Source organism: Notolabrus celidotus, chromosome 22 (genome assembly GCF_009762535.1).
Source record: "Notolabrus celidotus isolate fNotCel1 chromosome 22, fNotCel1.pri, whole genome shotgun sequence".
Classification (NCBI taxonomy): Eukaryota; Metazoa; Chordata; class Actinopteri; order Labriformes; family Labridae; genus Notolabrus; species Notolabrus celidotus.
Genome location: NC_048293.1, coordinates 10,782,587 through 10,796,723, shown reverse-complemented (window position 1 = coordinate 10,796,723; position 14,137 = coordinate 10,782,587). Strand labels below are relative to the sequence as shown.

The 14,137-nt window shown below is 39.4% G+C and overlaps 1 protein-coding gene across 2 annotated transcripts in view; it reads left to right on the top strand.

Moving 5' to 3' along the window:
* Positions 1-6,466: 6,466 nt before the first annotated feature.
* The window catches only part of ralgapa2 (Ral GTPase activating protein catalytic subunit alpha 2), a 105,468-nt gene continuing 97,797 nt past the window's right edge, over positions 6,467-14,137 (top strand). For both annotated transcript variants that reach the window (XM_034675644.1, XM_034675645.1), the window contains exon 1: positions 6,467-6,865. In XM_034675644.1, the coding sequence (XP_034531535.1) occupies positions 6,760-6,865 (106 nt within the window). In that variant the 5' untranslated portion in view covers positions 6,467-6,759. The remainder of the gene's footprint in view (positions 6,866-14,137) is intronic.

The following is a 14,137-nucleotide window of genomic DNA, read 5'->3' as shown; positions in this document are numbered from 1 at the left end:
GCTCTGAACTTGTTAATTGTGAGATAACCTTGACGGTTCAGGGCACCATGACGACCCCTGGTGGGAGCTGTAATCTCAAATTACAGGCTCATGTTTGTGGCTGATTTTTAAGAGCCTACTATTAACAAATTGCACTGATGATGCAGATATTTCATATATATTACAATAAAGCAGTTGGCCTAAAATGTATTTTGGATAGAGTTAGATTTTATTTATAAATTAAGTTAATTCAGTTAAAACAGTAAATTATTTAATTCACTCCTGACAAATTCATAAATAACATAATACAAAAAAATAAAATAAAATAAAAATTTTAGGAGTTTTACATCATATTTTATGTCTGTGAGCCAGGTTTAATCAAATACAAATTGGTTTATGTTTCACCGTTTTCATTTCTCCAAAGCCCGTCCATGTCGTGCAGCTGTGGGTGGTCTCACTGCCTGAAAATTCAACAACCACTGTGGACATTTCCCTTTTGATCATTTTCATCCTGTAGTTTCTGAATGGTCAAAGATGGATTTCAAAAACTGCTCCGAAAGAGAGCTCCTATTCACAATATGAGGAAGGATAACTGGGCCACTGTCCACCCCAACACCTTAATGTGGTTTAACAGGATACATTAGCTTTTAATGGCACTTAATTGTGCAAAAAGGAAATCCATAACCACATAAGGAGAAAAGTCAAGTATTTCCAAGCTCTTTATAAGAACAATTTAGAGCAGACAAGTGCTTTTCAAACCTTGGATTGGAATCAGTCCGACAGCCTGGCCATGAGAAGGCTCATTCTCATTTCTGAGGCTACAGTGCCACCATCTGGTGAAGACGAGGTCCTCATTTCACTGCCAGGCACTTGCAATTGGCAATTCCAGGCCTGTATGAAAAATAATCAATTATAATGGTTCATACTCTGGAAATCCCATTTCAAAATGAATGATCTCATTCAAATATAATGTCACAGTTGGTACCGTAATTGTCTAATTCAACACTGAACTATCTTTGGGTAAGCAATGTGGGCCTCTACAGCAGACTATAAAGTTAAATTGCCTCAGCCTATGGTATATTATTTCAGAGAAAAAGCTGGACCCAAAATACCTCCAGGTGCAGGATTAGAGAGAGAAGGAAACATCCAGTCCCATTGTTATTGTTGATAGATTATTGTAGGTCCATGCCATCTTAGATAATGAGCAATAACCTGCACTTCAAGAACAGGGGAGGTTTGCCAAGAAGGAATGGTGATTACAATCAATTAAGACTGGTGACAAAGCACCAACAATAACCCAGTGTATGTGTGTGAGCTTGTGTTTTACTCACGCATCCTCCCAAACTACCCTGTTTTGTGTAATCAACATCTGTTGTGACAGGCAACCTCCTCCTTTCTTAGAATGGCCCACTTCAGATAATGAGTGTCATACCAAACTGCAGGGCAAAGGCTGATTTTACTCCTCTTTTTAATCTTCCTCTATGGCCTCAGCTCTCACTAGCCTCTGTTCTCTCTCCTATCATTCAAGACATCCATTGTGGAGAACCTTGAAAAAGAGAGACAGACTCTCACAACATTGTCAGCGCTCAGTTTGTGGGGGTGGAAGATAAAATAAAACGCAGTCTTGTCTCCTTTATTGAGAGTACAGGACCCTTCAAAGACGACTCCCAAACACTTGTCAATGACACTGAATGCCTTTATTTAACTTTCAGAACTGAGTTCTTCAAACAAACCTACCAAACATACTCTTTTGTAATACATTTCTTTTATTGAATATGGTTGAAGTTTCAGAAGCTTTTGCCATATGAATGATATATTCCCCTTTTATGCAATGATACTCTTTATATAAGGATTTTTGCAGGCCATGTGTAGAGATGTATGTTTTTTATTTGTGAAAATCAACAGAAACTTGTTTGGTATGTCATTGTCTCAGATCACAAATGGTTCAGGCGCCATCTTCTGGTAAGCTTGGTCACTCCAGAAGAGTGCTAATATTCAGAACATCACAACCTTGAGTTTGGTACGGCTGTTATCATTCATTTATATTATCTATTGATGCCTTTCAGCTCTTCTGGTGGTCAATAATGGCTATATGGCAGAATAGGTAGTATCAGCACTGTCATTGAGTCTGCCTGGGTCCGTTGCATCTGGCAATGCTGCATGGGTTGTGGTGTCATCAATAACTATGTTGTGGGTTATGCAACTGATCAATAATTAGTAAGTAATGGGATGAGGACATAATGGAGTTTCATGGGCTGAACACAAACTGTCTCCAGCATTCGTTCTACTCTGTTGATTTGCACATAGCAGTTCTAGACTGTACTCTATGTCAAATTCTAAGGAAAATTATTACGACCCAACATCAAGACAGGATACGATCCAGTCCCCTCATAATGACAGGACTCGATCTTATTTCATCTTAATCCACCATGAGCATTGCACCTTGCAATATTTAGCTAGTTACAGTGGAAAGGAAGAACTTCCTTTTAACAGGCAGAAACTTTGAGCAGAACCAGACTCATGTTAGACAGCCATCTGCCTCGACCGAGTTGGGGTTGGAAGAGGGATAGACGAGAATAAGAGAGAGAGAGCAACGATAGTGATGAGACTGATAATAGTAGTAGTAGTAGTAGTAGTTGCTGCTTGAGTCCATCACGTCCGTATCAGCTGGAGTCTGCAACGTCCACAGCAGCAGGATGCCTACGGCAGCAACTCAGATGAACCTACGATACAATGGAGCTCAGGGACTCCAGAAAGGTCCATGGTTAAATGGGGGGGGGGGGGGGGGGGTAGGATCCCAGTGTGTCAATACGCAAGTTCCCCCAGGCAGTTTCCCCAGGCAGTCTAAGCCTATAGCAACATAACTAAGAGCTGGTCAAAGCCTGATCCAACTCTAACTATAAGCTTTATCAAAAAGGAACGTTTTAAGCCTAATCTTAAGAGTAGAGAGGGTATCTACCTCCCGGACCCTGACTGGTAGATGTTTTCAAAGAAGAGGGGCCTGATAACTGAAGGTTTTACCTCCCATACTACTTTGAGAGACTTTAGATATGACAAGCAGGCCTGCATGCTGGGAGCGTACCGTTCTAGAGGGGTAATATGGCACTATGAGCTCTTCATGACATGTCTCTTGTTCAATCAGACCACATGGATGGAACTAACTGTGTATAAAAATGTGTATGTATTTCTTAATGAATGGACTTCTCCTAACACTGAGGCTAAAATGATTGCTCCATTTAAACTCTACAGTCTAAGCTCTGTCTTCAATCAGATGTGTCTAAAATGATACATAAATGAAATGCCTCCAAAATACAACAGATAGGATCAAGCAAAAAAGCAAAAGTATGTGACTGCACAGAATGTTGGTATTTTGGGCCCGATTAACAGATGCATCCAATCCCTTCAAACTTGAGTCATCTTGTAATATTAATACTTTTTTTTCATGCATAAAATGGAATTTCCTGTTTGCACAACCATGTAGAACAAATTATTTTAAAAATCCATTAAAGTCACGAGCATGCTGAACTCTGTTCAATTTAGCATAACCCTAAGTTTACTCTTACTGGGAAAGAGCTCTTCTATTTAAAAATTCCCTTGTATTCTTATATTCATTCATCACAGACTGAAGTTTAAAGTGTCAAGTGGCAGCAGCTTGAATGAGTAGTGAGGCTCTTCTACCTTTTTTCTCTTTGTGTCATTGTAGCAAAGTGTGAATATCAAAACACATGAAGATTCTTTCATCTGGGAGTTAGGTTCCCTGGTTCATCATAACTATTGTAACAATTAAGTTGATTTAGCTATGAGAACAAGCAGGGAGACAGTGTTTAACTGAAGCTTTGACTATAATGTTACCAGGTTTTGAAGCTGCATGCATGCAGTGAGCTGCTCTATGTTTTGGTAAAGAAATAGGCTGTAGTTTTAGGATGAAAGCACAGGTGTATACTACAACATGCAGATAACACTATTCCATTCTTCCAGTAATGCATAGGTGAGCCATGTATTCATACTGGAGCCATATAACTCAAAAACTTTAATGGAATGCAGCCATCAATCATGTTTTTTTTATCACACACATATGCTTTTAACATGCCAAAATTTCTGCCATGAATACTCCCTAAAAATAACATGTATTTAAGATCTATTTGACAGTGTACATTAACTGTGTATGTGTCACTATATTGTAATAACATGCTAATAACAAACAACATGAACACAATGTGTCTACAAAGTTCAATTCAATAGGATTGGTGCATGCTAAATTATCAATGCTGCTAAAATACATACTGCAATATAAATACACTTCATAACATGATTCTACTTTTGAAGCTGAAGTATTCTCCTTTGACTATAAGATGCTACAGCATGTCTCAACCAACAGACAGTTTGTGTAGCTTTATCAGTTCTAAAGGCTGTTGACAATGAGTGTGTTTTATATGTAAGCCCTTGCATGATTACTTGGTTTATAAGATAAGGTAAGATAATAATTTATTGTTCCCTGCAGGGAAATTCGATTGTTGCAGCAACACATAATTAGAAATCGAGAATAAGTTTAAATAAATAAAAATGATAAAAAATTAACTTGATACATAAAGATAAGAATCAAAATTTAAGGTATAAGCAAATGTTACAGATGGTGTAAATAGTTGTAATTACAGGCAGTAGGCACATATTACTCCGTAGTGACAGGTTGACATGGTGAGATTATGGTTTAGTTATGACAGATTATCTCTCAAATATGTGTTTTTTTGTATAAAATAAAAGTGAAGGGAATATCCCTGATTACTTGAAGTCTTACTTCAAATTAAATTCACAGGTACGCTCTTACTCAACTCGTCAAACTTTATTTCTTCATCCTCCTAAATGTTTTACTTGTAGAAGTCAATTCTCGATACGTTTGAGGGGCAGCAAAGTCTGGAATATTTATTCCAATGTGGCAAAAAAAACGTGTATCTTTAAAGTGTTTGAAGGTTGCTTGAAAAAACTTTTAACCACTGTTACTTAAATATACTCATCATGCTCAACCACATATTCATAAACAGGTGTCCAGACACATCATATTCATATTTTGTACTTTTGAATTCTATTGATGTAATAAATGTATTTATATTAATTGTTAATTTTGTATATTCTTATTTTACTTTATTTTTAGTATCAACTTTTGTGTATATGTATCAATTTAGTATGTTTTAATTAATTTTTGATATTAGAACACTATTTGGATGCAGGCTTCAATAAGCTCTCAGTCTTCTGCCTCTTACTGCACATTGTATTATTTATCTTTGCTCTTTTTGTGTGTATTTCTTTTAATTGTGCAAATAAATACAAATATTTCTTTAGAAACATTATTTTAGATTGATGAATAGACAAAAATACATACACATACATGAAGATAAAAATAGATAAATAAAAATAAGTATACATTAAAGATATATACAAATGTTACACTTACAATTATATAAATATTTAAACTCTATAAAATGTTGACAGACAAACCACCTATGAAAGTGCATTTCTTTTTACATGCATCTTTTCATTGGCTTTCTAAGTACTTTAATGAACATATATACATCCATCATGGACAATCCCTCTCACCCCCTGCATGAGACTGTGGGGTCCCTGAGCAGCTCCTTCGGCAGCAGACTGAGACTCCCACCCTGGAGGACGGAGCGCTACCGCAGGTCCTTCATCCCATCTGCAATCAGACTGTTGAACACCAGCATTGCTGTGTCCCGTTAATCATCTGTTCTCATCTTTCATTCCACTACATGGAAGTTACTATGTGACTTGGCACATTCACAAATAACTACTGTATCCATCTGAATCGCACTGTTTCTTCATACTGTGTATGTTTGTTTTTAAATAACCTGGTGCAATTTTTTATCGTGCAATAACTTACCTTATCTATTTATCAGATATAAGTGTACATAGTGTGTATATATCTGCAATAGTTGCCATATTTTATTTTATTTTTACTTTATTTTATTTTATTCTATTCTATTCTATTCTATTCTATTCTATTCTATTTTATTTTATTGTATTGTATTCTATTTATTTTATTCTATTTTACCCTTGTCATTGCTATTATTATTGTTATTATATTTTTTTAACTATGTTAGTACATATTTGTATTCCCCTGTCCCGTGTTGTAAGCTGCTGTAACAAAAGAATTTCCCCCAACGGGGACAAATAAAGTATATCTTTGCCTATTTTAGAAGATGAATTCAATGTCGCGGTACACTATCTCAAACACCAGGGGGCGCTTGGGAGCTTTCGTCACAACCAGACCCCATCTTTTATCAAACTGTATAGTATGGAAGTAAGTGATATCTATGTGTTTTTGATTGCTCATGAGAGTCAATGCAAACCAAATGTACTTCTGCACTCAAATTTGTCTTTCTCAAAAACAAAAAAAAAGAATGATAATTGCACGAGGCTGAAAACCTGCACAATGCAATTGCTTTGTAAGAGAAACATAGAGATAGCCTATGATATTAACGGGATGCATGGTTTAAAAATGAATTCACGCTTAAAAACATTGGAGGTGCAAGGTGGAACATTTTAAGCCAGGAGGCGTATTCTTGTCATTCAACCATTCCCCTCTGTCAGGCTGTGCTTCCGTGTTTACACACCCACAAAAAAAACAGGACACCAGTGGCCGTCGGATGAATGTTTACCGAGCAGGCATAGAGTAGTGGTGAGGGAAGTGACAGTCACACTGGAGGCTCGGTGAATGGTGAAACGCAGGTGATTTCAGCTTCCACGGTTGCATTTTACAGCGGAATGTTCACTCGAAGGGGGCATGGAGACGTCAAGAAATCTACACAGAAAGTTTTGGACCCAAAGAAGGATGTACTGACCCGGCTCAAACACCTCCGGTCACTGTTAGGTGAGTGAAATGTCACCGGGCTTTTGATGCTGCATCGCCGAGCTAGCTAGCTGGCATCAGCCAACAGCTAACGTCAAACAACGCGTCAGGTTAGCTGGCTGGCTGTCACTGCGGTGACTAATGAAAGCCTGCAGACAGGTAACATTATTTGCACAATGGAAAATGGAACGTTCATTGCAGTTTGACGTGCTGGACTCTTTACATCCGTTCCCCTGTATCATTTAATATTCTGATAAAAGACAAGTGAGACTGTTAAAGGCATGGCTGCTAGCAAATGGGAGCTAGCTTCCCCCCAAGGCTAACAAGCTAGCCAATGCTAACTGATGCTGCCTTGTCAGTACATGAGCCGCTGTGAAGCAGATGGAAGCATAACATTCATTGGTCATTCAGTCCTGTGTCAACTAGGCTCTTTTAAAAAGAAGTAGTACTGTCAGCTCTCTAGCTCAACACTGTGGGAAACACAGGGAACCGTTTATTTACTTGGGGTTCAGTGAGACTGGTCCTTGGATCCACCTGGTAGCCTCGTTCAGCAACAATCAAGCTCCTGTAACTTACCCTGAGATATATGATTTAAACTATGGAAATGTATCACATTAATGGAGTCTTGTATTTCTGAATAATACATACATTTGGACAAGGAAGTGCAGTATTTATGACAGTAATAAAACAGTTGTGTAGGTGTTTCATCAACCCTGTACCTTAACTATAATTATATGCATTTGATCTGTTGTAACCTGACTGAGTACTTATTTCTAATCTATTTTCTGTTTCATCCATTCATTATTATGATGTTATAAAGAATCCATATAAACATTTCCTTGCGCCTATCAGGGTAATTCAAAACCCTGCACAACATAACTACTGTTTAAATAATTCACTAAAGGTTATATTTATTTTTTATTTGGCATTTCAGATGTGCCACTATCATTTGAGTTGATATACCAAAATATAAAAAACTGATAAAAACATTGTGGTTGCACTTTCAAAAAAATCTGAATGATTCCCAGATCTTTCAAGTAGTTGTGCTCTGGCTGATTTTGTTAACATTTAACTTTAATAGGACTAGGAGTCATTTGAAAAGAGCAGTCCCAGGGAACAAAGTACCTTTGACATGTTGAGAGTTGAGCCATTTGTTAAAGGGATAGTTCACTTTTTTTTTTGAAGTGGGATAGCAAAAACATGAAATATTGACATAATAGGCATGATATTACCATGATACCATGTTACTAACTTGTTCTTAGTAAGATACAGATGGGTTTTTTTTACACTGATTGCCCCCAGCATAAAACCCGTAACACAAGGAAAAAGCAGCAGTAGAAGAAGGCTTAGTAACCAGCTAGCCAGCAAGCTTTTAACAGTGTATTGCCACTATTGCAGCTCATATAATGTTGGAGGAGATGGCAGATGAATGCAAAGTACCCTACCTGCTCCAAAAAATTAAGGGGTGTTTTTGGATGACACTTTACCCTAAATCAAAGGCAGAAGAAGACTGTGTGATAGTGTTCAATTCATAGGAGCAATAGCGAAAGAGCTGAAAATTGAAGAAGCACTGCCATTCAGTCTCTCTGGTTTTCTGCTTTACTCTGAAAATTGAAGAAAGTTGGTAAACAGGTGTTCAGTAATAGATAACTTTGGACGGTCAGTGATGCAGACTGAGCGCTGTTTTGAAGCCAGTCGGCGGCAGGTGCCATATTGGAAAATGCTGAACACAACCAAACTTTGTCCAAGCTTTTTTTTTACATCTGTACCATCAGAGATATCTCTAATCTCTATGGCTAGAAGTTTCTCCCCTCTCTTCCCCTCTTGATCTGTTGAGTCTTGTTGTTCCTTTGTAAATTCTGGCTAGTAGAGGTGTCCTCTTGTGTCCACAGTAAATGTCATCGTAACAGTCAAAAATCACTTATAAACTTTGTATTTTTGTCTCTTATGAAGCCTGCAGACCCAAACAGCTGATCAGTGCGTTGCAGGCAGAGGAACACGTATATGACTCGTCTTAAAATGGTGCCAAAAACAAAGTGGCTGCCGAACAGCAAATGAAGTGCAGAAACAATTAAAATAGAGCATGCACTTATACGGACATTAGTGTTTAGGTCCCAGTTTCTTATAAGATTCTAAACTACATGCTAGCTTCTGTTTCCTTTCTCCATCTAGTTTCTCAAAAAAGTAGCTGAGCTGACCAGCAACCCCTGTGGCTAATAGCTATTGACTAGCACCTCGTACAACCCCATGTCAAAAAACAAAACAATCACTTTAAGCTGATGCATTCTTTTGCTTGTACCACTTTCATAGTGGTGTTTGCTGATTTATTGATCTATCACACAGTGGTACAGCTGCACCATCTAATATCAGCGTGATACTTTCAGAAGCTTGAGCAAAACTGTTTCATATGGTTAGACCTTTTTCTATCATAAATAGCACGACTTCAATGTCAAGAGTGGAGGTCAATACACAGCTCTACGTGTCCTATCTGTTTTTCTTTCCCTCATGTGCAGTGAGAGATAAGGCTGGTCTGTTTGTCCAGCAGCTGATAGTAGGACCTACATGTTGACGTCCCCCCAACCACCCTGATTTCAACATGTTTTCAGCGAAGGAAGGATTTCCTCCTGGTGCTGCTGGTTCCTGTGTGGACAGGAAGAAGTGATGAGAGATGGGGTGCTATGGTGGTCACGACCAGGACTATAGGGAATATTTTTGACCCCCTTTCACTGTCACCAGCATTTATCTTTGATGAAAAGAGATGCTTTCCAGACAAATTTCCTGAGATTACAATTTTCATATATAAGAAGTTATTCTCCCCTGTCCCTCTTTCCAAACCCAACTCGGTCAAGGCAGATGGCTGTCTAACATGAGTCTGGTTCTGCTCGAGGTTTCTGCCTGTTAAAAGGAACTTTTTCCTTACCGTTGTAACTAGCTAAATACTGCGAGATGTAATGCTCATGGTGGATTAAGATGAGATAAGAATGAGTCCTGTCAGTAAGAGGGGACTGGATCTCATCCTGTCTTGATGTTGGGTCTTTGTTAATAATTTAACATAGAGTATGGTCTAGACCTGCAATGTTTGCAAAAGCGTCTAGACATAACGTTTGTTGTGATTCTATACAAATAAAGATTGATTGATTATGAAAAGTATTTGCTCATTTAAAATTTTATGCCAGCGATATATTCTAAAACAGTTGGGACAGGGTCATGTTTACCATGGAGTTGCATCACCTCTTCTTTAAAGACACACATTCGTCACAGTGACATTTACCTTGCCAGTGATAAGTAGGGATGCACCGAAAATTCGGCCACCGAAATTTTTTGTCCGAAAATGGCCCAAAAGTGCATTTTTATCACTGCAGCCGAAACAGAATATTGTGATGACACAAGTAAAAACCGTGGCCAGTACGCGCTTCTCTGGATAAGGGTCAACATGTCTGCATCCGTTATTCCTTTAATTGCAGCACTAAAGCGTCTTCTAAGCAAAGAGGCTGAGACGGACCACGGAGTGAAAACAATGAAAAGTACACTCTTAGAGTCTGTGAGCACAGGTTTCACCGAGATCTATTCGGATCCTCTGCACTTCATCGCAACTGTACTTGATCTGCGTTTTAAAGATCATTACTTGGATGTGGGAATAAAGCAGCGAGCACGAGAAATGATCCAGGCCACGATGGATGCTGAGACAGGAGACGGAGAAGCGCACAGCGCAGGAGAAGGAGAACAAAGCGCAAAAAAAAAAGAGTTGTCTCAGATGAGGGGCATGCACCCTGGTTGTCTGATATGTTCAATGAGATCCTTGATTTTAGTGAGGTTAGTACACAGTCATAGCCATAAATGCAATGGTACTAATAATCGGCATAATAATTTCTTTCGGTTTTCTGTTTTCGGCCTTGGTGTCCTCATTTTTGGTTTTGGGTTTCGGCCAAGAATTTCCATTTTGGTGCATCCCTAGTGATAGTCTTGTCATGTTAGTGGTCACGTAGAGTAGTTGTTTAACATGCATTCTCTTAATTTTAATACTTTGAAATATCCCATGAAGCTTACCCGACCCTAGTATAAATTAGCACTAAAAGGGAAGGGATAATGTTAAGAATTGTACAATTCTCAAGTCTCACTGTCCATTAATCTTTATAAAAATTGCAGCCAAATATTTTGCAAGCTTTGTCTCGTCGTCTCTGTGGCTTTGTCGCACCACAACCAGAAATGTGTTGAACCAGCTTGTTGAATGTGTTCATAGTATCAGTGGTATTGGAGTTGAAAGGACAATCTGTGGTCTGGGTCTATTTTCAGAGTGGCCCTGTATTGGTTTTCTGCTCACTGAGCAGATCTGTGGGATAGAGTGTGAAAGCTGCTGCATGTTAATTTGCTGGTCATGCCTGGCTGGATTTGGCTGGGGTTGTTAATTACAGGAGCCCAGCAAACCACCTGATCACTTCTCTCGGTGGAGGCACAAACAGCGATTCCTCTGTTTCAGGCTGTGGTGTTCCCTGTTGTATGTTGTTGACAATACTACTACTACTACAATGAGACTGAGGTTCTTGAATAAAGTGCTAGGAATCTAAAAGTAATCTGACCATCTGCAGGAGGTTTGTCCGAGGCTATCTGTTACCTCCACTCACAGAACTGGGTACCAGGCTGGTTAAGACCAGTGCGTGGATGAGAAGTGGTTTTATGTCTAGCTCAAATATGTTTTTCCATGATGAGATCTTTAGCATAGGACCGCTTGTTGAAAGACAAATAATTACAAAAATCATCTGAATAGAACAAACTACCTTCGAAGTGACCCGGGACTTCCACCAGATCTATGTCCGGTCCGTCTCTGATCCATCCGCCTTTGTGCTCTGTCATCCGTCAACACCAACTGCTTCCGTTTTCAGAACGCAGCATGGAGCAGGACTGTCAGGCAGCTTGAGTCATGTGACCAAGGTTTTCCCACGGTAATTACTGCAAAAAATTAAAATCCAACTCCTCTCCTAATCCACGTTGTCTTTATTGTCTTCTGAAATCTCTGACCTCCTGACTCTAAGCCTGGCTCCTCTCATTATGACAGTTTGTTGACGTAGTTAAATGAAAAACGATCTGGTGATAACACAGAGTGTTTTATTCTGAAAATTAACTGGATTTTTTAATTTTATTTTGTTGCCTGACTTCCTGTCCCGCTCGATCTTCTCTGTTGAGATTTAAGCGTCATTCTCCAGCATCTGGCAAAAATAGAAGTCATGGATATCTGATCAGGAGGGCACCGACATGCTAGATCAGAGACGCAGCCGGGACGCTACGGAACAGATCCAGTGGAAGTTAACACTTTGACTAAAATAGAAACCTATCACCAGATCCGGTGCCATGACGGACTGGACACGTATCAGGTGAAATTTGGCCCTAACTGTTGTTAGTCCCCTTTTGTTCTCTTCAACTCATGTAAACAAGCTCATTTTGAATCTGATGCTGACCTGTATGAGGGACAACAGTTAATGTGTGCCAGTGCTTCTAATGATAACAGTGAGGTGTTTTTGTTTGTGGCAGTAGGGGGAGGGGAGTTTTCATTGCAGCCAAATGCAATACTTTTTTAAAGGAAGCTCAGCATTCTCATCTTCAGAAGAAATTAAATATAGTGTCATTACGGTTACTTTTCTCTTTCTAAGTGCTCCAAGTGTTGCTGGAGTCAGGGTCAACTGAAAGCGCTGCTGTTACGAGAGGAAATCAGAAGGTGAAGCACCGAAGGAAACAATGAGCTCCACACTGGAGGGGCTCTTGAGAAGGTCTTCTGTGTGGCTAAAGTAAAGGCTGAGATCACTCGACTTCTGATTCTCCTCTTTTGTGAAACACTCAGCTTAGACTTATGAATAACTTCAGGCTCTTATCATCTTTTATCCCACACTATGTAGGCATGATATCTCCACTCAAGTGCAGTGCAGTGTAACTATCACAGTAGGCAATCATAAATGGGTTTTATTAACTTTTCAGGGTCTTGAGGCTTTTTTTTCTCCTATTTCCTTTTGCAGGCTATCACACACTGAAGTTGATTGACACTGAGTCTGTAGCTATCGTGATGAAGGATGAAGATCACAAGGCTCTTGACTCCCAAAGTTAGGCATTGTTATCATTACAGATGTCTGTGCAGTACTCCTATATCACTATAAAAATACTAACCTGCGAGTAATTGAAGATGAATGAAGTCTTTTGACGTTAATTTGACAAAAGGCTGTTTATTTCTTAGTGAAAATAAATCTCTACAAATTGAAACTTCACAATTGACCAGAATAAAGGAATGAGCTGATCGCAAGATCAAACTTTTTTCAGCTGTACAAAGCTTGTTAGAGATATGTCAGGGACACTTTTAATAGTTTTTTGAGGCTGGGTAATGCTAGACGGTCATTGGCAAGTCTTTGTCTGTCTTTGCCTATTATGATAGCAGCTGCTATTGTGGCCCTGGGATCTTGTGTTTTAGCCTTTGCCCTGACGGTGTTATTTGTGGGGCTGCCTGAAAAGAAGATTTGACAAAAGAATTGAGGAACAAAGCCACAGTATCAGGTGTTCAACATGTGTTAATGATAGCGATGCATGTTTTCTTTCACCATCTATCTGTTAGTGTTATGGACAAATTCCACCAGATCCGTGTCCAGTCCGTCTCTGATCTGTCACTGCACCTGATCTGATAGGTTTCTATTCTAGTCCATCTTGTAACTTCCACTGGATCCACTCTGTTGCATTCTGGCTGCGTCTTCGATCTGGCACGCCGCATCGCTCCGGATCTTATACGCAAGACTTCTACTTTTGCCGGATACCAGAGCACGACGCGTACATTTCAACAGAGCAGATTGAGCAGGACAGGAAGTCAGGCAACAAAACAAAATGAAGAAATCTGGTCATTTTCAGGATGAAACACCCCGTGGTATCGCTAGATCGTTTTTCACTTCAATACAACAACAAACCATCATGTTGAGCGGAGCCATGCCTGGAGTCAACAGGTCAGAGGTTTTCAGAGGCTGATAAAGACAACATGGATGAGGAGGCAGATAATCATGGATTCAGTTATTACTGTGGAAAACCTTGGTAACAGGACTACAGCTGTTTGGCGGTTCTGCTCTGTGCTCCGTTCTGAAAATCGCAACCTGTGGGCGTTAAAATACGAGGGAGCACGGAGCCGGACCGTAGCGGATCAGAAACGGACCGGATACGGATCTGGTGGAAGTCAGACTTTATTATCTATCATAACCCTCAGTAGCAGCATACAGACAAACTGTTCCAACATGGTCATCTGATGGTCAATTTCCTGGATACCTGGGTGAC